General features: G+C 40.1%; 1 protein-coding gene across 5 annotated transcripts in view; it reads left to right on the forward strand.

Annotated features, from left to right (window-relative positions):
- The window catches only part of ZNF800 (zinc finger protein 800), a 51,065-nt gene extending 40,896 nt beyond the window's left edge, over nt 1-10,169 (forward strand). For 2 of the 5 annotated variants that reach the window (XM_081800151.1, XM_081800150.1), the window contains one exon: nt 3,913-10,169. In XM_081800151.1, the coding sequence (XP_081656277.1) occupies nt 3,913-4,472 (560 nt within the window). In that variant the 3' untranslated portion in view covers nt 4,473-10,169. The remainder of the gene's footprint in view (nt 1-3,912) is intronic. The other 3 variants (XM_081800146.1, XM_081800147.1, XM_081800148.1) reach the window with 2 other exon arrangements.
- Nucleotides 10,170-17,601: the final 7,432 nt, after the last annotated feature.

The raw sequence follows: 17,601 nt of genomic DNA on the forward strand, positions 1-17,601 counted from the left end.
CAGCTCTCAGTGACCAAAATCAGCAAGTTCTGGTAGTATAATGCATTCATCTTTCCCAAGGAATATATTTGCCACTCAGACCAGATGTTCTCAATTCTCAGAGTATCCTTTTTACTAGACTAGGCTGCAGACAGATGGCCAGCTTTTGATTTCTTGATTTTTTTCTTACATAGTTACTATAGATGATCTCCTTTAGCACATTTTTTTCCCATTAGAGTTTAATAAAATGGCATTCGTATCTGTAAAATAGCTCAGTGCCTGGCATACAATAATTAAATAACTAATATTGATAAGTATAAGTGGTGTTGAGTTCAGGTCACCTTGATACCTGTAATGTCAGACAGTATTTTGGGCCATTTCTTTAGATAACTGATCTCTTCCATCTTTTACATTTTGAGTTATTTTCATTCCTTATTCTTTAGTTCTTTTAACTCCTTAATTTCATTTATCCTTAATGTTGAATCCATGAGCTAATTAGGTCAGTCCTTTTTGGCTCTGAATGATTTTGTTACCATTTTGTTTTTGAGACTGATTCTTTTCAAATTTCAGGTTTTTTGCTCCAAAATACCGCATTCCCCACAGTTTCCCATCTGCAATGTGAATCTATTGAAAGAGATCATCTTTAAGTTACTGTTCAGCTCTAGAATATATATAGGTTTATATCTTATTTGAACAGATGATGTCAGTTACAGCCCTTTCCATCTAATCATGCTTACCTTCATTTCAAGCTCTGCTTAAAATCTTTCTCATAGAATGTAAAGTTATTTTGAAAATGGTAGCAGGATCTGGATTCTTAGAATAGCAGGATGGCCATGGAATCGGGAGGCAATGATTGAAAACCCCAGAGGTTATAGGTATGATGATGGTGAATTCAACAGTCAACATTGATATTGCAGCTATGACAAATACACATTTGGCAAATCAAAACTTTTTGTATGAAAATGAGTACAGAAAGGAAAAATTGAGATGAGTCAGTTGGTCCCTCCAGCAACAATGAGCATTGTCAGCCTTTCCCTTTTCATCCATCCAGGGATCAGTTATTCTTTTAAGAGTGGCAAAACAGATTTAGGAAAAGAGTAGAGACATTGCCACAGCTCTTTCTGGTATTTGTAAAAATACAGATTATGGTGCATTTTTGAAGCTGGTGGTCTCAGAACAACACTTACTGTTGTGGGAGTTCAGAAAATGGAGAGATCATTTCAGACTGAGATATTCAGGGAAAGCTTGTTAGGAGTGGCTTTGGTCTGGGCCTTGAGGGATGGGCAGTGTTTGAATAGATGAGGGAGAAAACATTTTTTGATGGGTGAAATGCTAAGAATAAAAGCATAGAGGTGAGAAATAGTGTATGTTAGGGGAGTGGAGAGTCCAGTAGTTTGGTGCAAAGTTTCTTAAACCATGGTTCATGAAAGAATTGAGGCAGTGTTTCTGTCAAATATCACTTACTTCAGAATTAGAAAAACTTGGTTGTTCAGCATGCAACTGGATGAGATTATTGATGCCTCTCAGTGCATCAAGCTTCACGTTTTCATGTGCTCCCTGATGTCATCAAAGAAGAATTCCATTTTAGGATACTTTTTGGAAATTGGAAAGGCTGTCAACATTTTCAGAACAATTCTCTAATATTCAAATGGAAGAAAAAAAATGATAGCACTCAGGGCAGATGTGTGCTCGTCATGTCAGGTACACATCATGGCTTTCCTGCTTTGATGAGGGAAGGATAGCCACACGTCACTGTGTCTCATTACCCTCTATATCAGCTGCTGTCACCACCTTTCCAAGAGGTATTACCAAGAAGGAGGAACAGAATAGGATGTTTTTCTCTACTAGACAGAAGTCTGCTGCCTTTCAAGAGGTCTTAATTGAATGTGAAAGCAGAGGAAATAATGTTACTTGACTCTAGCTTGAAGGTCTTGGAGGAATTTAGTGTCCCAGTACAGAGGCTGCCTCAACCTGACAAAGCATTCTGTGGAATTCTGCTTTGGTTCTGTGTACCTTTGTGAGTGAAAGATTTCAGTACTTGTTACCATGGAGAAAAAAGTTGCAATTGATTATCGAAGAAGATGTATGTGTTGCTATGTCAAAGACCGTATTGTAATTTCATCTCAATAAGCCAAATCTCGTTGAGATTTACTACTGGGCAGTTAGAAGTTTTTAAATTAAGTTTCTTCAGGAAGCCATCATTTTTCTTTTATGAAAAATAACAATGTGGGGGAGGCATAATCCTTTATAAATAGTTTTTTTTATATATTGCTTATGTTCAGGAAATCAGTTTCCAGTGCAGTGAAATAAAGATGTGTTGTATGCATCTGTGTGCATGTTTCTGGGGGAGAAGTCCGTATCTTTAATCAGAATCTCAGACTGGTCTTTGACTCCCCTGAAAGGTTGAGAACTAATAATTTAGCTAGTGTGGAGACAATGGGATGCTATGTATGAAACTGAGCAAAGGAATGACAGAAAACTAGAAAGCTCATGTAAAGAATGTGAGAAGGAAAGCTTTGGCAGGACTGAGGGGTGATGCAGGGATTCAGATTAGCTCCAGGGTCTGGGTTATTCTCTGAAGGTAATTTTCTAGATAGAGCTTCTCAAATGTAGCAGCCCCCTGTTACCTTCTTTGGTCTTAGTGTCTAAGCACAGTGCCTGAGACAATAGGTACTCAAAACTGTCAAATCAAATTGAATCACTGTGGATAATGAAAGTTGGACTACAGCACCCAAAATAAATGCTCTTCTGTTTTATCTGTATTTAATCCTGTTTGTTAGAACTCATTTGGTGGCAAATAAGGTTTTTGGAGAGAGAATGATTTATAAAAAGCTCAGACAGCCTTCTTTCTGTTCAGGAGCAGTTAATTAACACAGATAGTGACAGATAGTGACAGAGATAGCGAGAGAGCGCACAAGCAGGGAGGAGAGGGAGAAGCAGGTTCCTGCTGAGCAGGGAGCCCAACGTAGGGCTCAATCCCAGGACTCTGGGATCATGACCTGAGCCAAAGGCAGATGCTTAAAGGACTGAGCCACCCAGGCACCCCAGGGATAAACTGCTTTGTAATACTCTGATTTTCTCAGAACCTTTCTGAAAGGTAAAGTATTTCTGGGGACCATCCATTCATTCTTAAAATCTGATGTCCACCAGTTTACTAAACAATACTATTTTCATAAATTTGAGTTGGGATAAAATTAGAATGGGTACGGAAGAATGGAGTAAATTTTTAAGTTAACTTGTGCTTTTTATTATAAAAATAAAATGTGCTTATTATATACAATTTGGGAAATATCTCAAGATTACCTGCGGCCTCATCACCTGGAGATGACCCTGTAACATTTTGGGGTGTTTCCATTATTTTACACATCTGTGGCATGTTGTGTGTGTATGTACGCACATAAGTATACACCCCTCCACACACACTACAAATGGGGATGAAAACTGATTTTTAATAGCAGGCTAATATCCACTATAAGAAAAAGACCGTAATCGAACCGACATCTTACTATTTCCAGTTTTTCTTTATTTCTTTTTAAATTTTCTTTGCCTTTTGTTTATGTTGTTTTTTTCTGTTATAGATACTACACTGAACACCCTTTATGGAAATTTTGTATGTATTCATAATTATTCCTTAGGGGAAAATTCTAAAACTAGAATTGCTAGGTCAAAGTATGAAAAAACCTTAAAGGTTTTGATACGTTTCCTTACGTTGCTAACCCCTGGATGCGACTTCAGCTGGATGCTGGTTTCCTCTGATCAACACAGGTTTCTCTTCGGTGCCTGGGACAACCTGTTGGGCGGAAAAGGCATCGCGCTAAGTTGGGGTTCGCGGCTCCCGGATTAGCTGGGAGGAGCCGGCGCGTGGGTCCCGTTTCTAACCGGCGTGTCTTTGTCTTTCTCCATGGGGACCGCTGCCGCCCGTGCGGGCCGAAGCCTCGGGAAGCCGTCGCCCCGCAGCGCCGCCGCCCTGCGCCCGGCCGCCCCGGGGAGCCGCTGCCCGCCCGCGGGCGCCGTCACCACGCGCCAGGCCGCCGCCAGCTGCCGCGCCAAGCTCCGCGGCGGCGCCGCCCGGGAGCGCCAGCACGCCGCCCGCGGCCTCGGGAAGCCCGCGCCGCCGTGAGCGCCGCCGCCCGGCCACCGGCGGGACTACGCCAGCGCTCCGCACAGCCCGAGTACCTCAGGCGCCCCGCCGCGGCCCGCCTTCTTCCCCGCCCGCCCTCCGGCCCCGGCCGGGCTCTGGGAAGTCCACTCCGACCGCAGCGAACTCCCCGGGCGCTCGGCTGTTCGCACACCTCCCTTTCCCCCTCGCTGTCCTCGAACCTCGTTCACCCCAGAATTCTTGCCCACGCAGCCCCTCGGGAGGACCGTGTGCCTTAGGGCCGGCGGGGCGGGAGGACGGCCTCCTTGCTAGTCGTTGCTGCTCTCGGAGCATTACTTCCTCATCCTGCTGCCCAAACCCCGGCTTTTTTGAGAATCTTGTCACTGGACAGTAGCATCCTCTTTCCCTCTTTGTAATTTATCAACTTCCTAGGCAGTTTCTTTCGTCAGTTCTTCAAAGACTAGCTACCGCTTTCGTCCTCTTCACCGCAAATCCTTATCATCAGCAAGCTAGTTACCCACTCCACCCCCCCATCTGCCAGAAGATTGTTTTAGTGTACAAATCCAGTGACTACGGGGTCATCAACACAATCTGGAGTGTGTAATGCATAACTGTGGTTGAACTTGAGCTCCAACATCCAGTGTCCTCTTTGTAACTTCATCTCCAATGACCATTTCTTCCCTTCGGAATCAGTCCTTGCCCCCATGGTTCTAGATTGCCATCCCAGGGGATCCGCTCCGTTTTGCACTGAAGCCATGCTTCTCCTGGGCCACTCCCGGCCCCTAACTGAGCACAGTGTGGGTATTAGTGATGGCCCGTTCACGTGCCAGGTCGGACTCCTCTAAGGAGCGACTTTGTCGTGGGGACTCCTCAGCAGCCTGGCTGAAACTTTCTTAGAACTGTGCTGCATGCAGTCTAAGGCTCTTCTTGCTTAACCCCCCTGTCCTTTTGTAGTGTCAGACTTGCATTATGGTGTGAAGGCCTCCCCCTCCCTGCTTCTGTTCCCTTACCTTTTTCCTTAACAGATGTTCCCTCAATAAAACTCTTGCTAGTTGAACCCTGCCTTGGTGTCTGCTTCTAGAAGGACCAGAGATAACACCTTATCAGACATTCCACTCCAATCACCATCTTCCTATCCTTCTGGATCCCTCATTTACTGACAGCTAATTCATTAACCTCATTTTCCCCACTATCAGCCCCTGTTTTAGATTCACTTCCTTCCTTGTCTAGCCTAGATGCCACGGTCCATCATTGTAATCATCCTCCTTGAAATACAGTGCTCTCAGTAGTCTTGAACCTCAATTTCTTCCAATTTACTTGCCTGGTAAAATCCCAACTCTGGATCAACTTTACTATCTGCCTTCCATGGGCTTGATTGGGACAACTGAACATTTTCCTCAAGAAAATCACACAGTGCAGTCAGTTTCACTTCTAACTTGTTATTTCCAACCTCAAATTGGTGCTATTGTTCCTAGGGAGCCTCAGATTCCCACTAAAACTGATAAACCTTTTCATCTCTCCTCATATTTTTCTGATCCCCTCCTGCCTGTTTACATTAAATTTCCCTTGGAAAATAGAAGATATTACATAAAAACTTCTTCATCTTCCCACCATCAGACACACACCCCCTCTCCGTCCTCTCACCCCCAACCCAGCTACCTTGGTAACCATCTCCTTCATTTTGGTGACTATGGAGGAAGTTTCAAAGGCCAGCCCCTCTTGTGCTCTGGATCCCATTTCCTGTCGCCTTTCTGGGGACATTTTTCTCCTTAGATTTTCCCCTTTCTCTTGTTTGCATCATCAATCTCTGTCTTGAATGGATCATTCTCATCAGCCTGCGGACATGTTCCAGTATCCCCCCATCTAAACCACATCTTTCCCATCTGTTAGCCATTTCTCAGCTCTCCTTCATAGCTAAACTTTTCTTTGGAGTTATATATTGTCTTAATTTTCTAATCTTCCAATTACTTTTCAGTCCACAATGTGACTCCCCCACCACCACCAGCATTGCAAGTGTCCTTGTTAAGGTCACCAGTCACTTTCATATTACCCTATCCAAGAGGATACTTTTCTGTCCTCACCTTGACCACTCTCTGCTTCTTTAAATGTTCTCCCTTCATATCCAAGACACTGTTCTGTCCTGGTCTTCCTCCTCCTTCACTGATCAGTGTTAGACTCCTTCTGCCTACCTTTGAGAAGTTGAGATTTCTCACCTCTACTCAGGTCCCCCCCTTTTTTTCCCATGTACTTCTTATCAGTTTCCATGGATTTAAGTACCATCTTTATGCTGAAGGGTTTCAAATTTGTTTCCTTCCTTGACCTTTAAGTTCTAGACCCACATATCTAATTGCTTGCTTAATATCCTCGTTTGGATGAGTCAGATCTTTCAAACTTAACATGTCCCAAATCTAATTCCTCATTCTTATCCCAAAGCTGTTTCCCCTCTTCTCTATTACAGTAAATAGCACCACCATCCTACCAGTTGTTCAAGCTAGAAACCTAAGAGTCATCCTTGATTCTTTTGATGACCTCTTTTTTTACATCAAATAGACCAGCATAATCTATTAGTTTTATCTCCAAAATATACCTTTAATCTGTCTGCTTCTTTCCATTTCCAACGCTGTCACTTAATCCTGATGAGTATTTTTTCTCACTTGATTACTGTGACAGCCAGTCCTACCTATTCTCTCTGCTTCTACTCTTGACCCATGACCCACTTCTGTACATTCTTGATACAGTGGCAACACCGACTATAAATGGAATTGAGTAACTTGTGCTCATAGGATAAAATCTAACCCCCCCACATGGCTTACACAGTCCTGTACAAACTGATGCTTATTGTTCTCTCCATCCCCATCCAAGTTCACCTCTTTATTGCTCACTGTGATGCAGCCACACTGGTTCCTCCAACATGCCGAGATCTTTTCTGTACCTCAGGGGCTTAGTAAATGTTATCTCTGCTTAATCTGCTCTCCTTGGCTATCCTTTCTAAGGCTTAAATACATCTTGAGAAAGGCCTGCCCAGAGCATTGACTGAAAGTAGTCCTCACCACTCTTTTCCCATTTGCTATCTCGGTCCTTTGTTTTCTTCATTACTCAATCCTTTATCTCAATTTGTAACTTTATTTATTTGTTTATTTACCTTTTGTATGTATGTCTGTTTCTCAGACTAGAATGAATGAGGGAAGAGACTGTGTCTGGATGTCTAGATTCTTTAACATTGTATTTCTAGCCCCTAGCACAATACTTGGCACATATTAGATGCACAATAAATACCTGTTGAAGGAATGAATAAACACATTTGCTAATTTTCTGTTGGGAGTTCACTTTTTATTGATTTATAAGAGCTCTTTATATATTAAAACCATCAACCATTTGTTCTATATGCTGCAGACATTTTGCCCCTTGTCATATATGTACAAATTTAATTCATGATGTCTTTGATATATAGAAATATTACATTTTCCATTTAGATAAATCTCTTCCATGATTTCTGCTTTTGGTAATATGTTTAGAAAAGTCTTCTCCATCTCAATGTTATATAAATATTTGTTTGTGTTTTCTTTTCTTTTAATTTTTTAAGATTTAAATCTTTACTCCAAATGGAATTTATTTTTGATATAGATGTGATTAAGGCTCTAAATATTTATTTAGTTGTTGCATCATCATTTATTGAAAACTCCCTCTTCCACTGTTTTAAGCCACATTACCAAATATTAAATTTTTACATATACTTGGAGTGCTTTCTGGATTTATTGTCTGTTGGTTGGTTGGTATCCTTCTCTATTCCTGAACCATGCTGTTTTAATTACTGTCATTTTATAATTTGCCTTATTATGTGATTAACTTTTTAATGGGGCAAACGTTACTCTGGGGCAAACATGATTCTTCTTTTTCAAAATATTTTCAGCTGTATTTGTGCATTTATTCTTTCAGATAAACTTTAGTTATATTTCAGTCAAACTCCAAAAGAAATTCTATTGGCATTTTGTTTAGAATTGCTTCAATGTTATAAGTTAATTGGAGGAGAGTTGCCATCTTTGTAATATTAATTTTCCCATTCAGGAACTTGTCACATGTCAAGGTTGTTGAAGGCTTCCTGTATATTCCTCAGTAAATTTGTGGGTCCTGCATATTTCTTGTTAATTATATTATTAGATATTGCCATATCTTTGTTGGGATCATTTTCTCATTATGTTTTATAACTGGTTGCTCCTTGTAGGCTCAAGCTATTGATTTTTGGTAACTTTTCTGAACTCCTCCATTAATCCTCCTAGTTGATTCTCTTCTTCTAAGTAGACAATCATTTGAAGTGTAATTAATGATAATTTTCTCTTTTCCTTTACAATATTTATACCTCATATATTAAATAAGTGATGGTATTAATTTTGCTCTTATTCCTGACTTTTGAGGAATGTCATTAATATTTCATCAGCTTTTAATGTTAGCTGTTGGACCGAAATAGAGGTCTCTATCTGGTTAAGGAAGTGGTTTCCTGGTTCACATATATTAAGCATTTTACTGGAAGTTGTTGAAGTATATTAAACATATCTGGGAAACTAGAGATGATTTTATGGTTTTACTTCCTTGACCTATTATTACAACAGATCATATTAATAGATTTCTCAATGTTAGATTATTTCTGCATGAGATACATCCTATTTCATTATGGTGGGTCTCTTCCTCTTTCAGTATAATATAATAATGTTGAATTCAGCTCCTTACATTTTATGCAGGATAATTGCATTTATATTCATGAATAAGATTGGATGGTAGTTTTACATTTTTAATTCTATTTTTATCAGCTTCAAAAAATCATGTTCTATGTTCTAGATTAGTATAGAGTATAGGAATAGCTTTTTTGAGGATTTGGAGGAACTCATTCATAGCACTGTTTAGGCTCCAAGCTTTTTTTCAGGGTAGGTGAGTGGGGGATTAATTTCTGAAAACATTAAAGTTTTCTTCCATGACTTTGGCCTAGACAGGTTAACTACTATTTCTTGGGTATCAATTTAAAAGATAATATTTTAAAAGAAAATCATGCATTTTCATAGAATTTAAAAATGTATTAGCAGACTTTTACATATAATCATCTTATAATTAAAAATATTTTTCTCTATATTTATAGTTATAGCTCCTTTCTCATTTCTAATTTTTTGGTTGCATTTTTCTTTCTTTTATTAGACTTGCCAGTCTTTTAAAAGAACAACACTTAGCTATTTCATAAATTCTATTTTGTCTATTTTTTACATCACTAATGTAACTTTTACTCTTTATTCCTTCTGTACTCTTAAGTTTATTTTGTTTTCTGAATGTTTCTTTGTAATTGATGACTTAGTTCATTTATTTTTATTTCTTTCTTATTTAATAATAGGACACATAAGGCTATAAATTTACCTGTGAGAACAGCTTTGACTGCCTCTCAAAAGTTTTGGTATGTAGTCTCTTAATTGTTGCTATTTTAAAATAATGGATTACAAGTGCTGTTTTTATTTCATTTTTGACTGGTGTTATTTAGGATAGTGTTGTGAGGTTTTGTTTTTGTGAATCCTGATTTTCTTTTAATAAAGAATAAATTTATTAATATTTATGTTGCTATTTTAATAAAGAGCTAACTTTGTTTGGAAAAAGTGAAGGTATCTGTGAAGTGGTCTTATCTGAAGTTATATGCAAGCATTACCTAGAGTTTCTTCTTACAAGATCCCCCCAGAAACATCAACCAGTGGTGTCTATACTAATTACTGACAACAGGGATTTTACACACTAATAACAATAATTTACTGAAATTGTGATTTCTATATAATGTCCTAGATGCTCATGTAAAAGGCAAGAAAGAGCTTTAAAAATGTTTATTGCATCCAAAATCCTCAGGTAATATGGAACTTAAATGATCATCTAATAATTAGAAAAACTCATTATCAACATTTATGAACTCAGGAAGGATTTGAAAACTGTGAACATGGACTTTGTCAAAAAATTTTGGCATTAAAAACAATTTTTCTTTAGACTTGGAAAAAGTAATTTTTAAAAATTTATTTTTATAATTACGAATGTGATTTATGTACATAAATAAAATAAAAATTATCTGTAACTCTATCACTCAGAAAAAACAGTTAACATTTTGTTATATTTTCTTCTAGGACTGTTTCTCTACATTGCTCTTTCTTTCTTTTTGATAGAATTAGGATCATATTCTTTTGATCTTGGTTTTGTGTCTTCACTTACTATTTGTGAGAATTTCCCTTTGAAATAGGAACTGGAGATGATTGGGGATTAATTTATTTCACTGTTAGCAGTAAGGATTGGCATCTTCCTGTTGTGGTTTCTACTGCTTAGACTGCTTGCTTTTCCAGCGTGGTCCGTGAAGACTCTCCTGGTAATCTTCCATGTAATTTCTTTGTATCTTGAACTAGAATGAGTAGTTTCTGTCACTTGCACTCAAGAACTCTGACTGATACAGGGTTTTGTTTTATTTGATTGATAGCATTTTCAGAATTCTTGAGTTAAAAGAAATATGCGGGGCGCCTGGGTGGCTCAGTTGGTTGAGCGACTGCCTTCGGCTCAGGTCATGATCCTGGAGTCCCTGGATTGAGTCCTGCATCGGGCTCCCTGCTCGGCAGGGGGTCTGCTTCTCCCTCTGACCCTCCCCCCTCTCATGTGCTCTCTCTCATTCTCTCTCTCTCAAATAAATAAATAAAATCTTTAAAAAAAAAAAAAAGAAATATGCATGTGTGTGCAGGCATGTGCGCATGCACACGCACACTCACACCCATACACATTTGGGGAATATTGTCTATTTTATTGGCCTGTCTGGAGGCTCACAGACCAAATTCTCATACTGAAGGTTCTGAGAAGTTCTACATTAAAGAAAAAGGTTTGCTTTAAAAATATTTCAAACACTTCATTATGGAATACATTTTTTTCATAGAACTGTTAATATTTTTTATAAAACCTTAGGAAATACTGATTTTATTTATTAGCTTAGCAATGTTTTGATGGCCCTTTCTCTTGGCTTCCACACAGCAGTTATATTTATTTAGTATGTATAGTATAACTCTCAATTGAGTTAGCATAAAAAACAAGTTTATTTTATTATTGTGTACTAAGGCGGTAGTCTGAGCGGGGTCTGAGGATCTTATCTCAAGATTGCCCTCAGACCCAGGTAAGAGAGGCCTCTGCTTTGGGCCCCATGCTTTACAGGACCCTGCTCTGTCACTTGTTCAGTTACTCTTAACTTTGCCAGGACAAAGAGTCTGGGGGAGCTAAGGGTATATGCCCACCTGGACCCTGAGTCCTCTTCTGCAGGCTACATTCTGGGTGCCTGTAACCCAAAAGTCTCAGTCCACAGAGCCTTTTTGTGGTATTTGCAACGGTGTGGACACAGCTTGGTTCTGCAGGCTGGAGAGTCCACACAGGTGCATGTGAGGCCCCTCACGGTGTGCGATACACCTGGGGGTGTGAGACAGGGACCAGTTATGACTAGGCCACCATGCTCCAGCATGGGACTCTGAGGAATCCAGGAATTCTTAACTTAAATGTAACCTTCTAGGAAATTATGAAGATATATGTCTTAGCATAGAACAATAGGACTCATTTAATAGTTTGTTGGTTTGTTTTGTAACTTTGGAAATATTTGGATGTCTGAGACATAAGTCTCCATTTTACTCTTGCCTGGCCCCTGCAAATATTAGGGGTCATATTGGTGCTCAGAGGGCTAGAAGCAAAAGTTGTAATCCTGGGGGCAGTGGCACATTGGGGAAGCCTTGGCACCTCAGAGGAAAGTGGCCACGGAGTGCCACTAGGGTGATGGAACCCTGGGTGCCATGACTTTCAGCCTGATGCAGCCCTAAGCCTTGGCATGAAGCACTGGAGCCTCTGTCTTTGAATGAACCACAAGCTGGACAGTGAGTATCTCAGTAGTGAGTGTAGGCTGCAATGGGTTAAAGGCTAGATGCCCTTACTCCAAGTCTTAAGCACTCCAGAGGCCTCCAACAGCCTTGCCAACACATAATCCCCCCTCCCTGGTGAGTGGGAAGTTCAGAATCAGATTCAGTTTTACTTAGAAATTAAAGTAATAGCACCTCTTTTATACCTAAGTGTGGTGGTGTGAGAGTCACACTCACAGAATTGTAATAAGTGAAAAATGGTGCAAACAGAAGCACAGAATGTCTTGGAAGAATGAAACAGAGAGGGGCCTCCCTTGGTCTGGAAGTTAAGGTTAAGTTCTTGGAAGAAGTAACATTTAGCTGAGAAGTGGACAATGAGCATAGTTTTCAGGGACAGCATTCAAGGGAGGAAAAGAGCAAGGGCATTGCAAACAGGAAAGTAGGCCATCTGGGGAGGTTGGATGTGGGAGAGAACATGGTGGATTAGAACTGAATGGAGGTCTGTGTGGTGTGGGAAACAAGATGGACAGTGTGGCCAGATAAGACTGGGGAGGAATGCAGAGGCCTGATCACATGGGGGGCCTGTAAACCATGCCATGAGCTTCTTCAGGAAAACAACCAGACCATGTTTTGCCTTCAGTGAGCTCATGGTCTAGTGGAGAAAAAATAATCCAGTAAGGAAATTATTAAACACAATGAGGTTTACTATTTTCTGGGACCATGGAAAAGGAGCACTTAAATATTACTGAGGGAATCAGAGAAGGGTTTGTTTTCAAGGACGTAAGTGCTTGAATTGAACCAGAAGGGTTGAATGGGAATTTCCCAGTGAACAAAGGGATGGTGAAAGAAAAAGAGAAAGGGAAAAGCAAGGGCACAAAGACTTGGGGGACAGACATCCATTCCTCTGGATGGAATTAGGGTGTATGCCTTGTTACATTGCTTGGATGTTTTCCTCTGGGTGATGGCAGGTATTTAAAGACTTACCAGTAGGGACATGGCATGATAAGAAAGATCATTCCAAGGACAATGTGGAGGTTAAGTTTGAGGGACATGTAACTGGTGCTGGAGGACATAGTAAAAATTTATTGCCAAAATACAGGTGAGAAGTGAAGTTCCTGAAAGAGAAAGTTGGTAGTAGGGGTGGGGAGAAGAGATGATTTGGAAATGGGAGGAACCAGCAGGTTTCCTAGACCTTTGTGTCTTACTCATCTCATCTTGACTTCGGACAACCAGAATATTAAAAATAGGCCATTCTGTGAAAGAGTGAAGTCTGATGACCCCATTCACAGTCATGTATCAATGACTGATAAGTTAGATGTCCTTTCTCAGAGGACTTTGGATTTAAAAGAATATGCCTGGAATGGGCAATAAGTGTGTCGAAGGATGGAATTTCAGGTGCTTTGGATCTTGGTAGAAAGGTAATTATTGGATAGGGGAGGGAAAAAATCTTATTGCTTCCCTTACATCAGTGGCTCTCAGCTGGGGCACTTTTGCCCACCCAGCAGACATTTGGCAGTATCTGGAGACATTTTTGGTTGTCACAACTGGGGGTGGGAGTGCTGGGGTTAAAGGTGAGGGATGCCGCTAAAAATCCCATAATGCACAGGACATCCCTCCCGCCTCCCAACAAAAAATTTATCCAGCTCAATAGGCAATATTGCTGAGGTTGAGAAACCCTGCCTTAAATCATTACAATGGTGGCTCTGTATTAAGACTTGCCCTATAGCTAAGAATTACATAATTATTAGGTTGAACAATTATGACTCAAGGGACAAAACCATAAAGTGACTTCTATTATTGTCAGCTTTCCCTTTACAATGGTTCTGTGGGGCTTGTTCTTGTTCTGGCCTTGGATAAGAACTTGGACAGTCATCATGAATTTTCCGTTCACTTTTATACAACGAAAATAGTCCTATATTCATTTTAAACCACAAAGTACATTCTCAATTCAGTAATTAAAGTGTCTAGCCCCTTGTAATAATCAGTAATCCAAGCTTGATTTCAAGTTGAGCCCTCCCCTAACACCTTCCCTAAAGGCTGTGGTGGAGCAAGAGGGTATGGCAGGCTTCTTCCCCTTTTCCAGGCTTGGTGCTTTCTCCTAGCTAGCCCAACCTCTGGGGTTGTGCATGGGGAGTGAGGAGGGGGAGGGGGCCAGGAAACTTCATAATGAGTTGAGAGTGTCATGAGTTGGTGTGGAATTTCCTGGGCCTGGCATGTGTTTAGTTGATTCTAGCTCCTTGGATATTTCTAGGGGCCTCTCACCTAGAATTCCCTTCTGTGAGTCATGCACTCTCCCCTCGCACAGGGCTTCTTGAAAAGCTATCCGTGGTGAAGAACCAGGATTTTGGGGTGTGGGAAAGGAAAGGAAAGGGAACAATAGTTTCCAGTTATTTCCAATCTGCTGAGGATGGAGGGTTTTGAACATATACAATAAAAATGAATTGCTAGTAAAATAAAATGAAAGAAAAAAGACATACAAAATGAAAGAAAGACATAGAAAATACAAACACATGTTTTAAATGACCACATTCTACAGACATTAAGTTACTCTGTCAAACCGCTATACAATTTTCTAAAAACTTACTTTCGATTTCTGTACTTTTACAACATTGTAGACCAGTAGCAAGCAGTCTGTGGACCAACCCCACTTCTCAGACTGCTGAGCACCGATCTAAGCTCATTGCTTGCTTTTTCCCTAGTTGCCTGAGAGATGGCTTCATTTGGTTTCCCTCCTCTGAGGCATGGCTGCTCCTCACGCTGCCTGAATATCCTTCCTCTCTCATTCACATTGCCCATATCATTTGGTCAATGGAAAACATTAAGGCATCCCTTGCTCCGACATGGACCCGGAGTGCAGATTATCCAGTGGGGCTGCCCCTTCTGGTTCACCCTCCGAGCTGCTAGCCAGCAAGTACTCTCCAGGTGTGGTCAGCAGAATAATGACACCCCTCCCCCCCGCCAAGACCTCCATGCCTAGTCCCCAGAATTCATGAATGTGACGTTACATGGCAAAAAGTGTTGGGCAAAGGGATGTGATTAAGTTAAGGATTTTATTTTTTAAAAAGATTTATTTATTTGAGAGAGAGAGAGCGTGCGCACAAGTGTTGGGGGTGGGGGAGAGGTAGAGGGAGAGGGAAGAGAATCTCAAGCAGACTCGGTGCTCAGCATGGAGCCTGATGTGGGGCTAGATCTCAGGATCCTGAGATCACCACCTGAGCCGAAACCCAGAGTCAGATGCCTAACTGACTGCGCCACCCAGGCACCCCTAAATTACTGATTTTGAAATGGAGAGATTATCTTGGATTCTCCAGGTGGGCCCAGTGTAATCATAGAGATCGTTATAAGTGAAAGAGGGGGCAGGAGAGAAAGATGTGATGGCAGAAGCAGAGGTTGGAGTAATGCACCCACATATGTGGGCAACCTCTGGCAGGTGGAAGAAAAAGGAAATGGATTCTCCTCTAGAGCCTCCAGAAGGAACGCAGCCCCACCAACACCTTGATTTTAGGCTGAGGCTTCTTACCTCCAGAAAGGTAAGGTAATAAATTTGTGTCATTTTAATCCACGAAATTTGTGATAATTTGTTACAGTAGTCGTGGAAACTAAGCAAGACCCCAGCTCACTGTAGCCCCAAACTTGGGTGCTCTGTTCAAGTACCTCCCTTTTGTCTTGCCTTGAGTCAGATTTCAGTTTCATTTTTTTTTAAGATTTTATTTATTTATTTGACAGAGAGAGGCACAGCGAGAGAGGGAAAACAAGCAGGGGGAGTGGGAGAGGGAGAAGCAGGCTTCCCGCCCAACAGGGAGCCCGATGCGGGGCTCCATCCCAGGACCCTGGGGTCATGCATGACCTGAGCTGAAGGCAGACATTTAATGACTGAGCCACCCAGGCGCCCCTCAGTTTCATTTTTAAGCAGCACAGTGCTTGGCTGCTTGGTGGAACTGCCCTTTAAGCAGTTTCATTGCTTGTTTGTGAAAGAAACCAAAAAACCAAAAAAAAAAAAAATTAAAGTCTCAACTTTGATGGCAGGGCTTAATGACCCGTTTATCCCTTTTAAGCTGAATGAAAAATATTCCCCAAATTATAAACCTTAAATTTGCAATTTTACTTCTATGCCACTCTTTAACAGCACTCATTGTTTCTAACTAAGAGGGATATGAAATTAGCAATTTAATTTATTTGATCGCTTTGATGATTTTCTTTTATACTTTCCTTTCATTCAAATACTGTAAAGTGCCTTATAGAAATCAGACTTCATGCAAATAATTAATTCTCCTTTGTAGGCTTTTGCTTGTAGTGTTAGCAGAAACCTGAAAATGATATATGCAAACCCAAGTTTCTTAGGATAAAACAACACTTAAAAGCCCTTGCTATTGTTTTACTCACCCAACTTGTTGCTATTCTATGATATATGATTCATCATTGTGCAGAATAAATCAAACACAATGGCCCTAATGCTGATCTTCTGAAGGCACTTTGGCTATTACGTGGTTCCATTTTTTAATTGGAAGTTCTGTATTTAATAAAGTTGGACTGAGTTTCAGAAAGAACAGTGAGGCTAAGACTTCAAGTTCACAGCCCTCAGAAAAGTTCCTATTCATACTTCATAATCTAGATATTTGCTGACTATTTAGAATGTAAGACAGTGCATTAAATTCAATAGAACGTCAGAAATTATTTCTCTTGATTAATTGCCCAGGAAATATCTTTAGGTAATTGGGTGATTATCCTCTTGAATATCACTATTTCCAGGAGCTGCCCGCGTCAGCACCATATCATATGTATAAAATCAAGAAACCAAAGGAAGAAGTAGATATGTAACTTGAGAAAATCCATTATGAAAGAACTGATCTTCTGGCTGATGCGAATGCTTTCGAATAATCAAACTGTTAAAACATGTTATGCTTTCTTTAAAATTTTTTCTTTAAGTGCTCTAGGTTCTTGTGTAATTTGAAAGTGATAAAGGAACTAAAAGAGGAGAAATGGTTTGCTTTTGGACTGTCACTGTTCTGGGGCCCCCATCAAAGAAACACAGTTCATTTTGATTGAACAAGTTAATAGAAATGAATGAAGAGAATTTAATTGGAAATGGAAAGAGTGTGGTTAGGATAAGCAAAAGATTGGGACATGGATCTGACATCTAATACTTTTGGCCACAGACACTAATTTTATCTTTTGATGCTGATTTCTTGGTTATGAATAAAATGGAATCCAAGGGACTCATTTAACTCTGTGTTCTTGGAAAACAAGTTAATAAAAGCAAAATGCTTACAGTATAATTGGGCATTGAAAGTCCAGCTACATTACATATTATGGTTAAAGACAGAAAGAAGGCTAATGTTGACAGTTGGAAAAGACAAACTGAAACCTTGAATTCATCAGTTAGGGTACTGTGTGTACTTCTCTTTTCAAGACTAATCTTTTACTTGTTTTAGGTAAGAGTTTTTCCTTTAATTATTAGAAACTTGGAGTAATTGATAATGCATTTAAATATCTACTTATAGATTAGAACTTTGCATCCTTTTATTGCAGAAATGCAAGTCATCAACACTTCTCTAGGCTGAGACCAGAAACCACATTCTAAGTCATCCCTTAAATTAAAAAAAAAATTCTCTTTCTCATTAGATGAATAAATGTAAC

This window comes from Leptonychotes weddellii, chromosome 12 (genome assembly GCF_054177405.1).
Source record: "Leptonychotes weddellii isolate Sample4059 chromosome 12, ASM5417740v2, whole genome shotgun sequence".
NCBI lineage: Eukaryota > Metazoa > Chordata > Mammalia > Carnivora > Phocidae > Leptonychotes > Leptonychotes weddellii.